Below are 22,354 nucleotides of genomic sequence, written 5' to 3'. Positions count from 1 at the left end.
TAGTTGAGGAGATGTCTTTTTGATTGAAAAGACGTCTTTTCAATGCCTAGGATCCGCTGATGTTCTATTCGTCCTGGTTCTTTGTTGCTCAGTGGCTCAAATATTGTCATTGGTTAGCAAGATAGTTCACACACCCTGGTTTTCCCAATTATACATTAGTTACTGAATAAAGCGGAAGTAAAACCAGAAGTCTTGCTGCTTTCAATCCCCACTCTGTATAGTGTGTGCTGTAAACATCTTTTAGTGTACTGTAACATCGTCCCCAGGCTCATACTGTGGTTGTTGTCCTTGTCTTTCAGCTTGTCCCCCTGGTCAGTGGGGGCCCAACTGTATCCACACGTGTAACTGTCACAACGGGGCCTACTGCAGTGCCTATGACGGGGAGTGCAAGTGTACCCCGGGCTGGACGGGCCTCTACTGTACACAACGTGAGTCACACACACACAAGTACACACCCCATCTAGCACTGCCCACCTCATCATGACACACTGTCATAAAACTTTGTATTTAGATCCTGTGTAAAACTATATTTCATAACAGGCTGTATGTGACCACACTTCAATGAAATGCTGACCTAAGACTGATAGTATATGTATCCATTGCAGGCTGTCCATTGGGCTTCTATGGTAAGGACTGTTCCCAGACCTGCCAGTGTAAGAACGGAGCCGACTGTGACCACATCTCTGGCCATTGTACCTGCCGGACCGGCTTCATGGGACGCCACTGTGAGCAAAGTGAGTTTACCCCACAGGATTATGTGTCATCAGAATAACTACAGAACACAGGATACACATGATAGGAATGAGAGCTGGGGTCAAAATCATGTTATTGAAATATACTCATAATGTAAATAGTTGTCTCTTTATGTTAAAATTATTCTCCTAAATTAACTGGCATTGTAATGATTTTGACTCCAACTCAGAGAAGCATGACAAGTTCTCCTGTACAGTGTTGTACATCAGTAATGCATGGTTAAAGAATAAACGAGTAACGTTGATTGTAATATGCTTGTCGATTACCTTGCTTGCTCCCAGAATGCCCCCCTGGCTCCTATGGTTACGGCTGTCGTCAGGTTTGCGACTGTCTGAACAACTCCACCTGTGACCACATGACGGGTACTTGCTACTGCAACCCCGGCTGGAAGGGGGTGAGGTGTGACCAAGGTGAAGACAGTTACATATTAGAACAAACCTGTCATTGATAAGATGGTTTTGAATCCTACTGCTGACACCAATGTGGCGTTTATTTGGTGGTGCAAGGTTCCGAGGCGTGATTCAAACCTGGCACCTTTGGGATCAGACTCAGACACGTAACTGCTGCTCAAAGAACAATATCAATATACTGGCCCAATACCAAACTGATCCTTAGCCCCTACCTCTAGGCCCTTGTTAGTGTCCCCTTGCAAATCTGTAAGAGTAAGATAAGTAGCATTAGGGCACCTGCACTCTAACAATAGCTTCTGAGGGGATGAATAAAGTTGAGTTAGGTCTAGGACATATTCAATTAAACTAACTTAATCCTTCTTCCACGTCATAGCCGGGGTGGTGATCGTGGGAAACCCCAACAGCCTGACTAGCGCTGCAGTGCCCGTGGACTCCTACCAGATCGGCGTCATTGCGGGAATCATCATCCTGGTGTTGTTGGTGCTCTTCCTTCTCCTCCTCTTCATTGTGTACAGGAAGAAGCAGAAGGGCAAGGAGACCACCATGCCCGCTGTCACCTACACACCCACCATCCGCGTCGCCGCCGACTACGCCATCACCGGTAAGCATAGGCACCATTGCCCTAGTCATTTGGCGGTACTATAGCCTCATCTTTTATCTATATTTTCAATTCAGTTGCACATACTTTTATCCTGTGGTCAAATTATATCACTATGACAGTACTGTGAAAATAAATGAATAGCCACTTCCCCTTACTAGCATTTATTCTAATGTGGCTATACTTGTGATGAAAGGGTTTTTAGTTCTGACTTAAGTAAGCAGTCTATCTCTGTCTTTCAGATGCAGCGCACCCACAAACAAGTCAGACACCCGGACATCCCAACAGACATCCCAACAGCAACTACTTCTCTAACCCCAGTTACCACACTCTGACCCAGTGCACTAGTCCCCCACATGTCAACAACCTACCCTACGGAAAGGTGAGACCCCTTTTTAATGCACTTGTGATAAAGAGCTTAGCTTGATGGTATATTTGCCATTTAACTGTGTACTGAGTTTGCCAATTCCCTTAGTATACCATTTACAAACCCTCCCTATTGAACTACATTTTCATGAGGGGTGAAAAGCGCTAGGTAAAATATAATCGATTTGAGATGTTATTTGATTGAATCATCGAGATGATAGTTGTTTTTTCAACTTTAAAACCTTTTACTGCTGTGGGCTGAATCAGGGCCACAGTCTTGGTAGCTTAAACAAATCTACTTTGAAACAAAAGTATACTTCACACACATGGTTATGGGCTTAGGAAAAGAAAACACCTGTACCGTATCAGATATAGAGTTGAAATATATTCAATTTTGAGTTTGCATCCCAATATTACACTTTATATACATCACAGAAGACTGAATTATAACAAAACTGTTTGACATAGAAACACTGTATTTCCTTTGTTTAAAAAAAAAAAATGTATATTTATTAATTATGAAAAATATGAATAACATTCCACCCATGAGGCCAAAGAGGTCACTTTTGGTCATTGACTACAGGAAAGGGCTACATAAGATACAGTATTACTGCATTGTTGAGAAAGAGCAAGCAAGACAGGCATTTCACTGTACTTCATATAAAAAACTGCACAACACGTGACAATAAAAATCTTGAAACTTGCATACTGATACTTATGGTACTGTATATATGAAGATACTGTACTTTGTCTAATAACATTTTTCCACAACAAAAGCATACAGCTAACAATAATTATCAGTAATTCCATATAATGTGTTAAAAGCCTGGATCATTACCATAACCACGGTGTTCTGGGATGTATTTAAGGCTAAGAACAACCAGTTGTTTGTGAACCTGAAGAACGTGGACCAGAGGAAGAGGCTTCCCATAGCGGACCACACTGGAACCCTGCCTGCCGACTGGAAACAGGGGGGCTGCTTTAACGAGCTGGGTGAGATCACACACACCAGGACACTATACACACACACACACACACACACACACACACACACACACACACACACACACACACACACACACACACACACACATGCACACACACGCACACACATGCACACACAGACAGACAGAAACATATTGCACACTTATTTTAAAGTGAGGGGTTTTAATGCTGTATGTATCATTATAATGTACTTATATATTTTTCATATCATTCTTTATTGTACCAGGAGCTTACGGAGTGGACCGACGATACATGGGGAAATCCCTGAGAGGTAGGCTCTTATTACTGTATATCATATCATATACTGTATATAATAAAACACAGGTTGGTCAGTTTGAATTTGAATACCATATCTGACTTTTTCTATGTCACTCAGACCTGGTGAAGGGAACGCCCTATCACGCCAGCTCCTGCTCCCTCAACAGCTCAGAGAATCCCTACGCCACAATCAAGGACCCACCCCTCCTGATGCCCAAAGTAGAGTGCGGCTACGTTGAGATGAAGTCACCCGCACGGCGAGACTCGCCCTATGCTGAAATCAACAACACCAGCCCCACCAATAAGAACGTCTACGAAGTCGGTGAGGAACAGTAGGATTTTTGTTTCTCTTATTTTTAGCCTATACCTATCCATTATGACCATTGAAGGTCCTGTCTGGTAAAAAAAAATGTGGGAGGGGGTGATACTGTTAGACAAACTCAGATTAAATGAGTATTCCCAAAGTTTAAAAAAAATAGTCATTGCTATGTTGCTAACAGTACCTGAAAATGCTTGTATTTCAAGAGCCCACTGTCAACGCCATCCACTCACCTGGGAACAGCAACGGTCACGGCCCCTTTGGCCAGGACCCGTACGACCTACCAAAAAACAGCCACATCCCCTGTCACTACGATCTCCTGCCCACACGGGACAGCCCCCCGTCACCCCACAAGGAACTAGACAGCGAATGAGCTACCAGAGAATCCCGCCACTAGGAGTTGGACAAGCGAATGTGCTTCCAGAGACTCATCAAGGACCCCACCCCCTCTACCCATGGCTCAGCTAATGAATGCTCCTCATTTGCTGGCATACTGTATGCTCATTCGCTGCACCATTGTTTTCTTGCATTTGTTTTTTTATTATCACTATAATCATTCTTAATCACGGTTTCTTTCGGAGAGAGGAACTATTATGTTGCCTCAAGTGTCACATTCACAATTTTCTTTATCAATGTAGACATGACTGTTATTTGTGAAAAGTTTGGTATTTTGAGGTGCTTGAGTAATATTGATATACAGCTTTTTACAGGTTTTCCTATATGAAGTGTTCAGTAAATCATTTCAATCACCGGGGACTCATCACCTGCCTTTTAAAATCTATAGTATACAAAACAAACCTCAATTTATCATTGTAACGATGAAAGTGAACTTTAACAGTATTAGGAATCCGCTAATTAACCAGTTACCAGTATTTTAGCCAGTTTTTTTCTTAATTTTTTTCCCCCTTTGTTTTTTGTTATTAGTACTGTACGATTGAGCATTGTTGTTTGTTTGTTAGACAATGTAACTGTTATTGTTGTTGACAAATCTTAATCTTTTTTTAGTCTGACATCAATACTAAAGTAACCAAAGGTTTAAGTGCCATAGTAAGTCATAGTAAAACTTTTCTTTTAAGTTCCTTTTGCTCTTTTAGTGGTGGATTATGAGCAAATAGTTGAATTGTGGCAAGCATTCAATCGCACAGTTTGAGGTCTATTACTATAAGCAGTTAGAGTTTTGTGTCAGTTACTGTTGTGAGAACAAGTTTAAATGTATTGCCATAATACTTTCATGACACTTCATAAGAATTACATAAAGCCTGTTATAACCTCCTGGAAGGTCATACAACTGACTGCAGAACATCGTAACATTCCATGTCAGCATTATGTCAATTAAATTGTGAAAAAGAGTGGAGTTTTATTCCTGGTTAGGAAGGCATGTTGAAGAAGGACCACTAAAATATCTCCAGATGATTAAATATCTCCAATATTAGATAATTAGATAAACTATGAGTTCATTGGCAATTACCTGTGAAATTGTGTTTTGACTTTTAATCAAATTTAGAAAAGGAAAACTATTAATATGATGTACTCTGTTGTTAAAGTATGTAATAGTAATTGAACTTTTATGCAGTGCAATTAAAAGGGCTCAGTATCATTTAAAAAAAGAAATAAATAATACATCATTTGTAGTAATAATGCATAAGCTGGACTTTTGCATCGCAATGAAATGAAAGACCTTATCAAAAAAACAATATGAGACAAATTCAAGATTCACATGAAATACTGTATAAGCCTACATTTCCAGAAAATACTGTATAGGCCTACATTTCCATAAATACTGGATTTGTTCAACATTAGATTTAGAACTCTTTGTGTATTCTGCATGTCTTTTCACACATTATGAATGGCCTAAAAGACAGCCACAAGTCTTAAACTATTCTGAGCCAGATATGAAATGTATTTGTACAAAAATGATGTATATAGCTGTAATCACTTGAAAACGAGAAGTGATGTTTGGTGTTGATGTAAAAAAAATAAATCAACAACACACCATGCCTTCCTTTTTGTATGTTATTAATATATCACACCCTGTGCTCTGTTCTTCGAGGTCCAATCAGAATAGCATAAATATCAAACTGTAGATAAGACTAGATTTCACTCAATTATTTTCATTACAAAGTATTCCATAATAATTAAATCCCTGTTCTCTTACAAATGGCAATGTTCACAAGGAAACAACATGACCATTTGACAGTGGCTTGACATTGGTTTCTTGAAGGCTGACAACACTCTAGTCACTCAAACAATATATTGTTTTTATAGCATTAATTGTTTATAGTGCGTTATAAATAACATGTCACTAAAAAACAATACAATTCAGGATTAGTGTTATTGAGGCTATTGATATTTTTCAGACAAATTGGACCCGTGTAAATCTAAATGTATATACACATATTTTTGCTCGTTTGTTTTCAATCACCCTATTCTACGTAGACTTTTTCTAAAAGTTTCACACTTATTTTTCCACCCCAAAGAAATCTCATGACAATGATTTAATTTTAATACCACTTGTTATACATTCTCAATATTGCATTTTGTCTCTTTTTTGTTTTTTAATAGGTTACATGTACTGTATTTGCAAATGCTTTTCAATAAAATGACAAAAATGTGACCTGCGTTCATGGCACATAAATTAATGATGCGTAGGCTAACAAGAAAAGTGAGAAGTGATGAAGATGTCATCACCTGGGGATACAGGACGCAATTACAGAGTTTCTAACCCAATATTGTACTGTCTTTGACACAACGTTTTGGAACGGTCAGTGCTATCTGGGATCCTTGGGAGGTCCTAACCCTAACCTCTACCCGAGTCCCGATTTTCATGACTTGTGACTCTACTTGGACTCAACCATTGGTGACTTGGAGTTGCCTTCTCGTGACTTGTATTTGCACTTGGACTGGATAGGTTACGATAAGCAGAATGTTAGCAGCACTAGGTGCCCAGAGCAACGATGGTTCTGTTTTCTAGCAGTGGGAAGGACGTGCCACACCCGGCACACTTAGCCTACATCAGCTGATGAGCTGCGGGGGGGGGGGGGGGGGATGTCATGAATGTCATCTTCCTCTATCCTCCCACTTTCCCTCCTGCATCCCATAGCCAGGATCTGACAAGTCAACCTTTAGTCTTCAGTATGCAATAAAAAAAACTACACAAATATCAGTAGGTGATTACAAATAAGTAGCTGAGAGTTTGACTTGTGTAGTAAATACAATGAACAAAAATATAAAAGGCAACACGTAAAGTCCCATGTTTCATGAGCCGAAATAAAACATCCCCAAAATGTTCCATTCACACACAAAATGTATTTCTCTCAAATGTTGTGCTCAAATGTGTTTACTTCCCTATTAGGGAGCATTTCTAACCAAGCCAAGATAATCCATCCACCTGACAGGTGTGGCATATAAAGAAGCTGATCATTACACAAGTGCTGGGGACAATAAAAGGCCCCTCTAAAATGTGCAGTTTTGTCTGGCAACACAATGCCACAGTTGTCTCAACTTTTGCAGGAGCGTGCAGTTAGCATGATGACTGCAGGAATGTCCACCAGAGCTGTTGCCAGAGAATTGAATGTTCATTTCTCTACCATAAGCCACATCCAACATCGTTTTAGAGAATTTGGCAGTACGTCAAACCGGCCTCACAACTGAAGACCACGTGTAACCACGCCAGCCCAGGACCTCCACATCCGGCTTCTTCACCTGCGAGATTGTCTGAGACCAACAACCCGGACAGCTGATGAAACTGTGGGTTTTCATAACTGAAGAATTTCGGCACAAACTGTCAGAAACCGTCTCAGGGAAGCTCATCTGCATGCTCGTTGTCCTTACCAGGGTCTCGACCCGACTGCAGTTTGGCGTCGTAACTGACTTCAGTGGGTAAATGCACAACTTCGATTGCCACTGGAATGCTGGAGAAGTGTGCTCTTCACAGATGAATCACGGTTTCAACTGTACCAGGCAGATGGCAGACAGCATGCATGTTGTCATGTGGGCGAGCGGTTTGCTGATGTCAACATTGTGAACAGAGTGCTCCATGGTGGCGTTGGGGTTATGGTATGGGCAGGCACAGAACACAATTGCATTTTATCGATGGCAATTTGAATGCACAGAGATACCGTGACAAGATCCTGAGACCGATTGTTGTGCCATTCATCCGCCGCCATCACCTCATGTTTCAGCATGATAATGCACGGCCCCATGTCGCAAGGATCTGTACACAATTCCTGGAAGCTGAACATTTTCCAGTTCTTCCAGGGCCTGCATACTCACCAGACATGTCACGCATTAAGCATGTTTGGGATGCTCTGGATCGATGTGTGTTCAAGTATCCAGCCAATATCCAGCAACTTCACAGAGCCATTGAAGAGATGTGGGACAACATTCAACAGGCCACAATCAACAGCCTGATCAACTGTATGTAAAGGAGATGTGTGGCGCTGCATGAGGCAAATGGTGGTTTATACCTACTAGTTTTCTGATCCACGCCCCTACTTTTTTTTATGGTATCTACGACCAACAGATGCATATCTGTATTCCCAGTCATGTGAAATCCATAGATTACGGCCTAATGAATTTATTTAAAATGACTGATTTCCTTATATGAACTAAGTTTTTGCCTGTTGTGTTTATATTTTTGTTCAGTGTAAGTATTCAAGCACAGGTATTGAGTATAACTTGTGAGGTAGTGATGAATAGTAAATTAGGTGAGGTTTTCCATTAAGGAGTGGTGATATACTGCCATGGTGGTGACTACAAACAATTGCATAATAAAGACCTGTTCTAAATTGATGGACTCGTATGGTCTTAGACTTAGACTTGATTTCAGCCATAGGGACTAGTGACTCCACTCAAGCACAGGGGACTTGGGACTCGAGTTTAAGTGACTCGACCACAACACTGCTACCCTTACCTTAACCCTAACCTTAACTCTTACTTAACCCCTTAAATGTCAACTTCAATGGGATATGGACATCCCAAGATAGAGCAGACCATTTTGGAACGTTCAGATAGAAATAGGCTATGTAGAACAAACATGTCTCTGACATGTAGAATAAGAAATCACATCAGCTCTATTCATCACATTTCTATCTGCAACGTTCAAGAACGTGGCCCTGGGCTAGCGCATGCATTTTACATCTTCAGGCTTGCAACTAATTTATCAAAATAAAATGGAAAACTACATATGAATCAATTCTGCAGTTTTGTTTCCTGGGCGAAACCTCACACAGGTAAGGCGCTCACTAAACAACGCCTCTGCCACTGGATAGTGGGGCAATTGCTTTGGCCTACACAAGTAAGGGTCATCAGTCTCCTGCTGGCCTACGGGCTCATTCCACTAGAGCAGTGGTTCCCAAACTTTTTAATAGTCCCATACCCCTTCAAACATTCAACGTCCAGCTGCGTACAGGGGGTACGCAGCTGGGTCAGTGCACTCTCAAATGTTGTTTTTTGCCATTGTTGTAAGCCTGCCACTCACACACTATACATTTATTAAACATAAGAATGAGTGTGAGTTTTTGTCACAACCCGGCTCGTGGGAAGTGACAAAGAGCTCTTATAGGACCAGGGCACAAATAATAATAATCAATAATTTTGCTCTTTATTTAACCATCTTACATATAAAACCTTATTTGTTCATTTTAAATAGTTAATAACTTACCACAGGTTAATGAGATGGGTGTGCTTGAAAGGAGGCTCATAACGCAATGTTGGGTTGTATTGGAGAGAGTCTCAGTCTTAAATCCTTTTCCACACACAGTCTGTGCCTGTATTTAGTTTTCATGACAGTGAGGGACCGAGAATCCACTCTCACATAGGTACATGGTTGCAAAGGGCATCAATTTTCCAAGGCAGGATACTCTGAGCGCAGCCCAATCCAGAAATCTGACAGTGGCTTCTGATTGAATTCAATTTTCACAGAACCGCTTGTTGCAATTTCGATGAGGCTCTCTTGTTCAGATATCGGTAAGTGGACTGGAGACAGGGCATGAAAGGGATAACGAATCCAGTTGTTTGTGTCATCCGTTTTGGGAAAGTACCTGCGTAATTGGGTATCCAACTCACTCAGGTGCTTCGCTATATCACATTTGACATTGTCCGTAAGCTTGAATTCATTTGCACACAAAAAAATCATACAATGATGGAAAGACATGTGTGTTGTCCTTGTTAATGCAGACAGAGAAGAGCTCCAACTTCTTAATCATAGCCTCAATTTAGTCCTGCACATTGAATATAGTTGCGGAGAGTCCCTGTAATTCTAGAGTCAGATCATTCAGACGAGAAAAAACATCACCCAGATAGGCCAGTCGTGTGAGAAACTCGCCATCATGCAAGCGGTCAGACAAGTGAAAATTATGGTCAGTAAAGAAACTTTAAGCTCGTCTCTCAATTCAAAAAAATGTGTCAATACTTTGCCCCTTGATAATCAGTGCACTTCTGTATGTTGTAAAATCGTTACATGGTCGCTGCCCATATCGTTGCATAGAGCAGAAAATACACGAGTTCAGGGGCCATTTTCACTGTAGTGTCCAAAATGTCTTTCAAGCTGTCAGGCATTCCCTTAGCAGCAAGAGCCTCTCGGTGGATGCTGCAGTGTACCCAAGTGATGTCGGGAGTAACTGCTTGCACACGCGTTACCACTCCACTGTCTCCCTGTGTTGATAATGGGATATGGAGAAGGGCGAGCCAGTCAAGGATCGATTCAGACAAGGTGGTAAATTGTATGACAAGCGACAGTTTAATTTAAGAGTAAAGATATCTGGTACAAGCGTATACGGACTCGTTCATTCAGCTCATAATGAACCTCCAGAAAAAAGCCCAGATAACAGAGTGCATAGACATTTTATACAGCACAGAAAGTAGGTTGAGTCTGGAAGTTCTGGTCCTCTGGTTGGTTCTGGACAGGTTGTTGTCTTCTCAGATTGGTCCTGATGAGCTGGGCGTCATCCTTCTGAGTCTTGTAGCAAAAGTTCTTTGTTACCAAATGTTCAGCTAAGCAGGAGATTTTGTGTGTGCGTAGTCAGCCCTCTGTCCTTGGGTATGTGTGTGTGTGTCTTATTATCTCGTGAAATGCGGACCCAAGCACCCTTTTCTTATCAGTGTTTATGAAAGGTTTACGTCAGCCCTCTGTCCTTGGGTGTGTGTGTGGGTCTCTGTATCTGTTTATGAGTTTGTGAGAAACCCTGTTTTGAAAGAAGTTAGTTATAACAATGTAATAGCAATATGCTTGTGTTATTTTAAATGGTATTTATTACACCTGTCATGGCTTTTGCGCCATCAGTACAGATACAAACATGAGCGGCAGCTACATTTGGCTACATACAAACCGTTAGTGGAATTCCCGCGAGAGAGTCACGGTTAATGTGATTGAATGTTAATTATTTGACTAGGCTACTTGTATTTGACAATAATTTTGGCAGTGAAACAAGGCTACTCAGGTGAGAGAAAAAAACTCACCCAAATGTATAGCCCCGTTGGAAAATATAAATGGACTGTTTGAAAATGAGAAGATTTTTTTATTACAAAAAATAAATTACATGGGAATCACATTTTTATTTGGCGTACCCCCGACGGCATCCAGTTTGGGAATACCAGGTCTGGGAAAAGGAGACAATTCAACAGTGTACTGACGTGTTTCAGAACAGTGGACAGCGACCACAATCCAAAGCGGGACAAAGCGCGCTTGTTATGAAATAATATTTGTATTAGTGTTGCACCATTGTTCTTACATAATATAACCATATACATTTTCAGTACCACATGTCTTTGAGTGATGGACCCCTTCGACGGCATTGCGCGTACCCCAGTTTGGGAATACCGGCACTAGAGGAATGGCTACATCCTGGGCTTTATTTAAGGGCATTTCTATCCAAGATATTTGCTCAGCAGCGAGTTGGGCTTTGCCTCATACATTTGCAAAGTTTTATAGGCTCGATGTCACTGCACCGACCCTGGAGTATACTGATTTACGTGTAGGATCTTCTGAGGGGCAATGCCCATTTGTGGGATATATAGCACAGGCAGTCGGTCGTCAGGATAAGCTTGTCTGGCAATAAGGAAGTCAGTATATCCCATAGTGAAATACCTAAACAAATACTTGAAAGAGAACTATAGGTTACGACTGTAACCCCGGTTCTCTGATTGTATGAGTGAGATATTTCACCAGAACACCCTCCTTGGATGAGCGAGGAAGAGGTTTGGCTTATTCTTGAATGACTCAGAGAAGCTGCATAGGGTAGGAGGGACACCCTTCCCAGACGCACACATCTCGACGTCCAGCCAATCATGGCTGGCGTAGTGTAATAAGGCTTCTGAAGAATAAACTGGAGGCGTATCCCATAGTGAAATACCTCACTCATACTATCAGAGAACCGGGGTTACAGTTTTAACCTATAGTTCTGTCACTTTACTTCCTCCAGCGATTTTGGAACTTTTGCTGTTGAAAAGTGATATCCCAAGTATAAATACAGTAAAGTATACACAGTTAAGGGTACAAAAAAAGGAACACATTGGATTTGTAACACGAGCCGACTGCTCATCCCACTTTTGTAATACGTGGCAATATCTGACGTCATTAGAACGCGGCCATCTTTCCACAGTTAGTGCGTTTGCTACTTCTCTTTTGGATCAATACATTGGAAAGTGATTGATTTTCCACCCCACTCGTTTCTCTGGAATATCAAGATTTCAGGTAGGAATGTATGTACTTCAGCGTGCTTATGTCAAGTGCAAATAAGTCAGTCATTACATTAATGCCTTTGTCTTGCGGTAAATCAGTCTAGCTAGCATGAACCAGCATAACTAACGTTTGCTAGCTAACTTACACGTCTAGCTCTAGTTTGCTAACAGTAACTTAGTTCTAAAACCTCAGGCTCGCAAACAACCTAAAAGTTATGAAATAATTGTGCGTTTAGTTGGCTTTAAAGTTATGTTGCAGTTGACAAGGTGATAACTGAACGAGGTAGCTAGCTGTTGCCTTCAGTAAACTCGTTACATTTGTTTATTTTATAACGTTACATCAAAGGCGAACAATTATTATTGATGGCACAGCAGTCTACACTCCACAGTTTCATGTAAAACACATGCATGCACACTGTCCATTGATGCACACTCGTGCGCCTCTGCATGATGAAGACGTGGCAACAGCTGACTGTTGGCTAACAACCGGCATTTTGCCAAGAGTTGTATTGGCACAGGCCAGACAGTCACTATTTTATCTTTCTACCATTTAAAAAAACACTAGAATAATAAAAGTAGGTAATAATACAATGACCAAAAACAGTAACTCTAGCAATATCATGTCAACGATGTAACGTTACGCTTGTTATGAAAGTGCCACGTTCTGTGTGTACAAAGTGTCAGTGTGTGTGTATACAGAACTCACCTTTATACCTAGTTCTCCAGTAGTTCTCTTATTACCAGGCTTACATCGGCTTCCTACGTTTCATTGGAATAAAGAATACCAACCTATCCAGAGAACTGACGAGTTACAGTGGAGAGAGGGCCATGAGCCAATGGGATATCAATTATCCAATCAGTTAGGAGCTTTAGCCCCCATGTTTTCTGACCTCTGGCCATCCAACTTAGTCTTGTGTAGAGACCATTAAACGTGCCTCATCGAAGAACTCAAGCTATGTTGTCTAATAATGTGTCCTTTCTTTGATGTGGCAGACCGAAGGCCGGGAAGATGATGGAAGAAAGTGGAATAGAGACCACCCCACCCGCCTCCCCTTTGCCTCCCTCTAGCATGGCAGCCGCAGTCAACCCCCCTCCCCTGACTATGGGTAAGTCACTCATTGATACAGTGGATGCACTGCTTCCAACCTATGTTGGTAGCTCCACCAATGGCACAAAATGTAGGCTATACGTCCAGCTTTGGTTCGGTAGACTACCAAAAGCATGAAATTGCTCCTACAAATCTGCTAGGTCTATATCCTAAGCCAAGGCACAAAATGCAGCCTTAAATTTTAATGCTAAATATCTATCTTAAAACTGTTCAATCTTCTGGGCTGCATTTCATTCCATAAAGTTGTCCACTCCTTTTTGCCTTCATTCATTCTCCTTTACAGAGTAGTCTATTATCAAAAGCTCCACCTAGACTTCTCTATGTTGCTTTCACCTATATCAATCCTTTCCGATCTCTGAAAGTAAGGTGGGCATACAATGAGAACAGAGGGGAGAGAGTGTCATTCTGCAATGAAACACAGCCTCAGTTTCTAGCAGTATGTATCTCTGTAGTCACAACATCAAGCAAGAGATAGGTCAACGGCTTGAGGTCATAGTTTGTCAGTTGTTGGAATGGGATGCAAAGCAGCGGAGGCGATTAGTGCTTGGAACATTGGCATGAGAGACTGTCTGTCCTTGAGTTTGTGTGGGACAAAGGGACAAGGTCGGCTGTTAGGCAGAACTGTGCAAGTCAATTCTGATAATCACCTGCTCACTGTATAACTTTGCAGTAACACAGCAATACTTCTCACAGAAATAATTGGAGCCTTGGGCAAATTATGTTCTCTGAAGTTATAGTGCAATGGAAACACAGCCTGTCCATTGTATTTCTTACAATGGAAATTACATCCCGAAGATCCTCAGAATGTCGACGTAGCCTAGGCGGTACAACGAGCCATTCATTTCAGCCAATGCAGTAGTGCTTAGGGTATTATCAAGTCATTATGTTGGGTTTAAAGGAACAATAGCTAGTGATAGAGAATTGTTTTACACTCGAAGATATAGCTACGCTAAGATTTGGTACAGTAGGGTCTTCGCTCCTACTTTCATGTAAATTGGGTGAATTATCCCTTTAAACATTATCATACTTACCTTATTATTTGTTACTCAATAATACTCTCTTGTTCCTCTCCAGGCCTGTCCAGTCCCCTGTCCCTCCCCAGAACCACCGGCATATCCACCTTCGCCCCCGAGGGCTTCTCAACCCCCGTCCCTCTCGCTGTCTCCACCTCCATGCCCCCTATCCACTCCTCCGCGCCGACTCCCTTCGCCAGCCCCATACCCACCCTGTCCTTCCCCCCTCCGCCCATCGGGGGAGCACCTTACACCCCCAGCCCCATGGCCTTCTCCTCCCCCTACCCCTCTGCGCCCCCGATGGGCTCTGTGGCCCCGCCTCCGACCGGTCCGGTGATGTCGGCGCCACCGATGGGCCCGCCCACCACAGGCTTTACCATGAGTGCGGGCTATGACATCACGCGGGGACACGCCGGACGCACACCGCAGACGCCGCTCATGCCCAGTTTCTCCAGCGCCGCCCCGATTACAGGTAAGGCTGCCGACGGGCCGGAGCTGAAGTAGCCACGTGGTGTAGGCTATATTTGCCGATTTGAACTGATTGCAAAGGCCTCGGTATTATCAATAGCTTCTGGTCTGTTAGGTCATCCTCTCTTGATGAAAAGTGCCTGAGACTTCAGTCTGGGTGTATCATTCCCAACACAAGAGTTGTAAATTGGAAATTGAATGGAAGTCAATGTGTGTCCAAGGTGCTCTCTTCCAATGCCTTTTAGTGCTAAACTGAACTGTCATTGCAATGTATGGTGATGGGGAAAGGTGAACAATTTCAGGTGATAACCTTAAGATATTCTCTGACTTGGATCTCTTAGAATGCACATTCAATCATGGTCATCAGTCTGGCACTTTTACTCTGCCCTCTGTGTGTGGGATGGGGAAGGGGTCAGTGGGCTAAAGGGAAAGCTATTATCTGTGGTCAAGCTGAGAGGGAAATAAGCCCACCAATTTGAGAGGCTCAGTGGACTGCCAGGTTCCGGGTTGGCCCTCTCTAGGGCTTGACACACAGACACAGAAACGCACATGGAGAAGAGACACACGCAACCTACTCCACTAGTCCTACCCACTCTCCTTATGGACATTTTATTTAGCCTGCCCACACCCCAATGGATATCTATTTTTGTCAGTTGTAAATATGTATATACATGCACAAAAGAGCGTATGTCTCTCAAATGTTATGCGCACATTTGCTCATCTGTTAGTGAGCATTTGTAACCGACCGCCTCGATTCGGTCTTATGTAACAACATTTGAAATTGTATTTTTTAAATTGTATAAAAGTTTAGACTCAGAGCTAGAAAATGGTATATCATACACTGCAGTTGAAGAACAATGGGAAAGTAATTCTGCTTTGAAAGTTGGTAAACTTATAACCACACTTTTGAGAAAATGTTTTGGTACACCTATGGAGAGCTCTTCTTTGTCTACACCCATTAAGCATTCTCCTTCGCCATCCTCTTTAAAAAAAAAAAAAAAATGTATTTCACCTTTATTTAACCAGGTAGGCTAGTTGAGAACAAGTTCTAATTTGCAACTGGCCAAGATAAAGCAAAGCAGTTCGACACATACAACAACACAGAGTTACACATGGAATAAATAAACAAACATACAGTAGAAAAATCTATATACAGTCTGTGCAAATGAGGTAAGATAAGGGAGGTAAGGCAATAAATAGGACATGGTGGCGAAGTAATTACAATATACCAATTAAACACTGGAGTGATTGATGTGCAGAAGATGAATGTGCAAGTAGAAATACTGGGGTGCAAAGGAGCAAGATAAATAAATAAATACAGTATGGGGATGAGGTTAGTTGGATGGGCTATTTACAGATGGGCTATGTACAGGTGCAGTGATCTGTGAGCTGCTCTGGCAGCTGGTGCTTAAAGCTAGTGAGGGAGATATGTCTCCAGCTTCAGTGATTTTTGTAGTTCGTTCCAGTCATTGGCAGCAGAGAATTGGAAGGAAAGGCGGCCAAAGGAAGAATTGGCTTTGGGGGTGACTAGTGAGATATACCTCCTGGAGCGTGTGCTACGGGTGGGTGCTGCTATGGTGACCAGTGAGCTGAGATAAGGCTGAGCTTTACCTAGCAGAGACTTGTAGATGACCTGGAGCCAGTGGGTTTGGCGACGAGTATGAAGCGAGGGCCAGCCAACGAGAGCGTACAGGTCACAATGGTGGGTAGTATGGGGCTTTGGTGACAAAACAGATGGCACTGTGATAGACTGCATCCAATTTGTTGAGTAGAGTGTTGGAGGCTATTTTGTAAACGACATCGCCGAAGTCGAGGATCGGTAGGATGGTCAGTTTTACGAGGTTATGTTTGGCAGCATGAGTGAAGGATGCTTTGTTGTGAAATAGGAAGCTGATTCTAGATTTAATTTTGGATTGGAGATGCTTAATGTGAGTCTGGAAGGAGAGTTTACAGTCTAACCAGACACTTAGGTTTTTTTAGTTGTCCAGATATTCTGTCAGAACTCTCCAGAGTGGTGATGCTGGACGGGCGGGCAGGTGCGGGCAGCGATCGGTTGAAGAGCATGCATTTAGTTTTACTTGCATTTAAGAGCAGTTGGAGGCAACGGAAGGAGAGTTGTATGGCATTGAAGCTCGTCTGGAGGTTAGTGTTGTCTGCTTAGAGGTGGATCAGAGAATAACCAGCAGCAAGAGCAACATCATTGATGTATACAGAGAAGAGAGTCGGCCCGAGAATTGAACCCTGTGGCACCCCCATAGAGACTGCCAGAGGTCCAGACAACAGGCCATCTGATTTGACACACTGAACTCTATCAGAGGAGTAGTTGGTGAACCAGGCGAGGCAGTCATTTGAGAAACCAAGGCTGTTTAGTCTGCTGATAAGAATGCGGTGATTGACAGAGTCGAAAGCCTTGGCCAGGTCGATGAATACGGCTGCACAGTAATGTCTCTTATCGATGGCGGTTATGATATCTTAAGCCTTAGCCCCACCCACCTCTTTAAGGCTTCACATGTGAGGATATTTGCTAAACAGTGATTAGTTTAGTAAACAACCAAAGACTAAAAGTGGTGAAAGTAGCCTACTATAAGGAAAAACTCCAGGTAAAAATACACTATCTTGTCCTTGGCCTACACCCTAATCTGACTTTGGTGCAGGTCATGTTGTTCTTCACATTACTGTCTCTGGTAAACACACACAATATCAAATAAAAAGTTGATTTGTCACATGCACAGGATACAGAAGGTGTAAACAGTACAGTGAAATGGTTACTTTCATAGTAGCAATATCAAAAACAGAAAGTGCCCAGATAAAAATATTTTATAATTATTAGATGACGCGTACCTGACACACTTGTCTGAATTGATGGGTCATGTGAAGGAAATGCTAGAACCAACCCCCAGCCACATCAGGCTAAGTGGATGGGTCATTTAATCATCTGGCGAAGTGTTTCGTTTAGACATGTAGCTAGCTAACTAAACAATGAACCGGCATAATCCCAACTCATACTACTGCCAACCAATACAATTTATGTCATAGCTGTAGTATGAATCTGCAGGTATCTAAAGATAACCAACCAGGTTCAATGTTAGCTAGCTAACATTAGGCTATAGTTAAGAATGCAAATAGCAAATAGAATGCAAATAGTTCTGTGATTCGAATAATATTACTACACAGCGAGCCAGCAAGCTAATGTTCACTAGCTAGCTAACAGTTTAACTTGCAATGAAAACAACTTTCTGACGAAGTTAGAAATGTATAATATCTGAAAATGTAGCTAGACTCTTATCCGTATACATGGATGAACGCTTCACGGCAGACATTTAACTCTGTTTTGTTTGTAGCTACATCTCGTTTGGCCAGCGTTGTCAAGTCCAGTGGAGGCTGGTGACTTGAACATTTGAGGATGGAAGACCCATGGTATAGTCGCAGAACGAACGGCAAAGCGCATTTGAAATATCATCAAAGAGCTATGATTTTAACCTAAAACTTTTAAAGACATTTATAATACAATATTATGGGGAATGGGAATAAGAGGGATACTTAGTGTTGGGAAGGGCAGCAGTGATTGAATGAGGCATGAGTAGAGGTGTTCAGAGTAGAGGTCGACCGATTATGATTTTTCAACGCCGATACCGATTATTGGAGGACCAAAAAAGCCGATACCGATTAATCGGACGATTTCTTTTTATTTCTTTGTAATAATGACAATTACAACAATACTGAATTAACACTTATTTTAACTTAATATAATACATCAATAAAATCAATTTAGCCTCAAATAAATAATGAAACATGTTCAATTTGGTTTAAATAATGCAAAAACAAAGTGTTGGAGAAGAAAGTAAAATGCAATGTGCCATGTAAGAAAGCTAACGTTTAAGTTCCTTGCTCAGAACATGAGAACATATGAAAGCTGGTGGTTCCTTTTAACATGAGTCTTCAATATTCCCAGGTAAGAAGTTTTAGGTTGTAGTTATTATAGGAATTATAGGACTATTTCTCTCTCTACGATTTGTATTTCATATACCTTTGAGTATTGGATGTTCTTATAGGCACTTTAGTATTGCCAGTGTAACTGTCACGCCCTGGCCTTAGTATTCTTTGTTTTCTTTATTATTTTAGTTAGGTCAGGGTGTGACATGGGTATTTATGTGGGTTTTGTAGTGTCCAGGGTGATTGTACGGTTTAGGGGGTTTATTTAGAGTAGTTGGGTTTATGTTTAGTATAGTTGTCTAGCTGTGTCTATGTTGTGAGTAGTTGTCTAGGAAAGTCTATGGTTGCCTGAATGGGTTCCCAATTAGAGACAGCTGGTTTCTGTTGTCTCTGATTGGGAGCCATATTTAAGGTAGCCATAGGCTTTAGTTTGTTGTGGGGAATTGTCTATGTCTGAACGTTTGTAGCCTGTGTGTGTGCACTACGTTTATTAGCTTCACGGTCGTTTATTGTTTTGGTAGTTTGTAAGTGTTTTGTTTCGTTTTGCCTTCTTCTATAATTGAAGAAGATGGCTTATTTTCCACATGCTGCGTCTTGGTCCGTCTCTCCTCCACACGATCGTGACAGTAACAGTATAGCTTCCATCCCTCTCACAATTTCACCTGGTTAATATTGCCTGCTAACCTGGATTTCTTTTAGCTAAATAAGCAGATTTAAAAATATATACTTCTGTGTATTGATTTTAACCTTTCTGAACCACCCATCCCGGATCCGGGATAATTGTCATCAGAAACGCTGACTAGCATAGCGTAGCATAGCGCCACAGGTAAATAATATAATATAATATCATGAAATCACAAGTGCAATATTGCAAAACACAGTTTAGCCTTTTGTTAATCCACCTGTCGTCTCAGATTTTGAAATTATGCTTTACAGCGAAAGCAATACAAGCGTTTGTGTAAGTTTATCGATCGCTCGACAAAACAATAAGTACACTTAGCATCAGGTAACTTGGTCACGAAAATCAGAAAAGCAATCAATTAATCGTTTACCTTTGATCTTCGGATGTTTTCACTCACGAGACTCCCAGTTAGACAACAAATGTTCCTTTTGTTCCATAAAGATATTTTTTTATATCCAAATACCTCCGTTAGTTTGCTGCGTTATGCCCAGGAATCCACCGGAAAGAGCGGTCACGACAACGCAGACACAAATTCCAAATTATATCCATAATGTCCACAGAAACATGTCAAATGTTTTTTATAATCCATCCTCAGGGTGTTTTTCAAATATCTATTCAATAATATATAAGCCGGGACAGTTGGCTTTTCACTAGGACCGGGAGTAACAATGACTGCCTTTTGCGCACAACTCACTCTGAGAGCCCCCACCTATCCACTTACGCAATGTGGTCGTTCACGCTCATTCTTCAAAATAAAAGCCTGAAACTATGTCTAAAGGCTGTTGACACCTTAGGGAAGCCATAGAAAAAGAAGTCTGGTTGATATCCCTTTAAATGGGCAATAGGGATGCATAGGAACAGAGAGGTTTCAAAAACAGGGGCACTCCCTGATTGGATTTTCCTCAGGTTTTAGCCTGCAATATCAGTTCTGTTTAACTCACAGACAGAATTTTGACAGTTTTGGAAACTTCGGAGTGTTTTCTATCCTAATCTGACAATTATATGCATATTCTAGTTTCGGGGGCTGAGAAATAGGCAGTTTCAAATGGGTACGTTTTTTAGCCAAAAACGAAAATACCGCCCCCTAGCCGTAAGAAGTTTTAAGAAAGGCATTGATGTTTATGGTTAGGTACACGTTGGAGCAACGACAGTCCTTTTTCGCAAATGCGCACTGCATCGATTATATGCAACGCAGGACACGCTAGATAAACTAGTAATATCATCAACCATGTGTAGTTATAACTAGTGATTATGATTGATTGATTGTTTTTAATAAGGTAAGTTTAATGCTAGCTAGCAACTTACCTTGGCTTCTTACTGCATTCGCGTAACAGGCGGGCTCCTCGTGAGGCAGGTGGTTAGAGTGTTGGACTAGTTAACCGTAAGGTTGCAAGATTGAATCCCTGAGCTTACAAGGTAAAAATCTGTCATTCTGCCCCTGAACAAGGCAGTTAACCCACCGTTCCTAGGCCGTCATTGAAAATAAAAATGTGTTCTTAACTGACTTGCCTACTTAAATAAAGGTGTAAAAAATAGAAAATAATAAAAATCGGCGTCCAATTACCGATTTTCCGATTGTTATGAAAACTTGAAATCGGCCCTAATTAATCGGCCATTCCGGTTAATCGGTCGACCTCTAGTTCAGAGGCTTGACTTCAGTGCAGGACAGGGTTGAGGCTTCAGTACAGAAAAAGGCTCATCATGGATTGTGTTGGAAAAGAGCCCAACTCCTCCACTAAGGGCAGGACAGGATTTGACTCTGAAAACAAAACTTTAACACACAGTTAGACTAAAGAGCTAAGAATGAGTTAGTCCAAGCAAGGAGTGAAATCACATTGTGTATGTGATTGACTCTACATATTAATTAAATAAAATGTATAGGGGTACTCGCAGTGCTTGGAGAGGAAATATTCAATGTGCCAGTGGATGAAAGGGAATATGGGGAATAACAGACAGCGGAGGACCAGGGCTGTTCAGTTCTTCAGAGGGCCCTGGGTGGAGCATGGGGGAAATACTGTTGAAAACAACATTTTAAATGAATATCAATTCATACAAAATTGGTAACATAATTGTAAATGAAATTAAACTAATGTAAACATTATTATAATGGGGAACATGTTAAATCCTTACTTTTAAAGAAGTCCATTCTACTCAGTCTACTTGGCATACTGGTCGATGGCCTTTTCGTACCAGTGAGGATTTTCTTAATTCATTTAAGATTAATAGCACATCATAATGTGCTATTACCTCTGCAAGCTCCCTGTCGTTGCCTTTGTTAGCGTAACTTTCCCTCTTGACGTGTCCTCAAAGCTAATTCTTGCATGCCCAAAATTGCAGTGGTGTCGTTAAGCCGCTTGAGTACATCCCTGTTTCTTTTTACTTTCTCGTTGTGTTGCCCAGTTTGAATATGCAGACCTTCGTCCATTACATGATCAATGTGGCTTTTTCCCAGAATATTTCATCTGATGTAGGCATTTATATGCTCCCTGCTTTTGTGATTCCGTTTAGCTGAACACTCAATGTTCTTTCAAGTCACAGTACCCCCCCTCCCCCCCCACACTTTGCCCAATGCTCAGACTTTTCAAAAAGCAGGCAAGACCAGCAATACAGGCGGCTTGATGAAAGGCTCCCTGTTAACCAGCTGTACTTTTGATACCAATTGGTACTGAACGTCCTCACCTTTTCATCCTTCATGAAACTGATCTCAGTCAGAGGTTGACTCTCGGTTTTAATTTGCACCTTTTCCGTGTACCCCAGAGAAT

General features: G+C 41.6%; 2 protein-coding genes across 3 annotated transcripts in view; both read left to right on the top strand.

Annotated features, from left to right (window-relative positions):
* Positions 1-4,082, top strand: part of megf10 (multiple EGF-like-domains 10) — a 60,905-nt gene extending 56,823 nt beyond the window's left edge. The window contains exons 13-21 of the mRNA XM_038970066.1: positions 300-428; positions 606-734; positions 1,035-1,163; positions 1,537-1,764; positions 2,010-2,143; positions 2,997-3,120; positions 3,359-3,403; positions 3,509-3,712; positions 3,916-4,082. Of these exons, the coding sequence (XP_038825994.1) occupies positions 300-428; positions 606-734; positions 1,035-1,163; positions 1,537-1,764; positions 2,010-2,143; positions 2,997-3,120; positions 3,359-3,403; positions 3,509-3,712; positions 3,916-4,082 (1,289 nt within the window). The remainder of the gene's footprint in view (positions 1-299; positions 429-605; positions 735-1,034; positions 1,164-1,536; positions 1,765-2,009; positions 2,144-2,996; positions 3,121-3,358; positions 3,404-3,508; positions 3,713-3,915) is intronic.
* A 7,991-nt stretch (positions 4,083-12,073) lies between these two features.
* prrc1 (proline-rich coiled-coil 1) overlaps positions 12,074-22,354 on the top strand; it is a 44,264-nt gene continuing 33,983 nt past the window's right edge. The window contains exons 1-3 of one of the 2 annotated variants that reach the window (XM_038970022.1): positions 12,074-12,409; positions 13,382-13,494; positions 14,571-14,981. In XM_038970022.1, coding sequence (XP_038825950.1) covers positions 13,398-13,494; positions 14,571-14,981 — 508 coding nt within the window. In that variant the 5' untranslated portion in view covers positions 12,074-12,409; positions 13,382-13,397. The remainder of the gene's footprint in view (positions 12,410-13,381; positions 13,495-14,570; positions 14,982-22,354) is intronic. The other variant, XM_038970021.1, reaches the window with a different exon arrangement.

The sequence above is a fragment of the Salvelinus namaycush genome, chromosome 31, assembly GCF_016432855.1.
Source record: "Salvelinus namaycush isolate Seneca chromosome 31, SaNama_1.0, whole genome shotgun sequence".
Lineage (NCBI taxonomy): Eukaryota > Metazoa > Chordata > Actinopteri > Salmoniformes > Salmonidae > Salvelinus > Salvelinus namaycush.
This window is presented reverse-complemented; position numbering and strand designations above follow the sequence as displayed.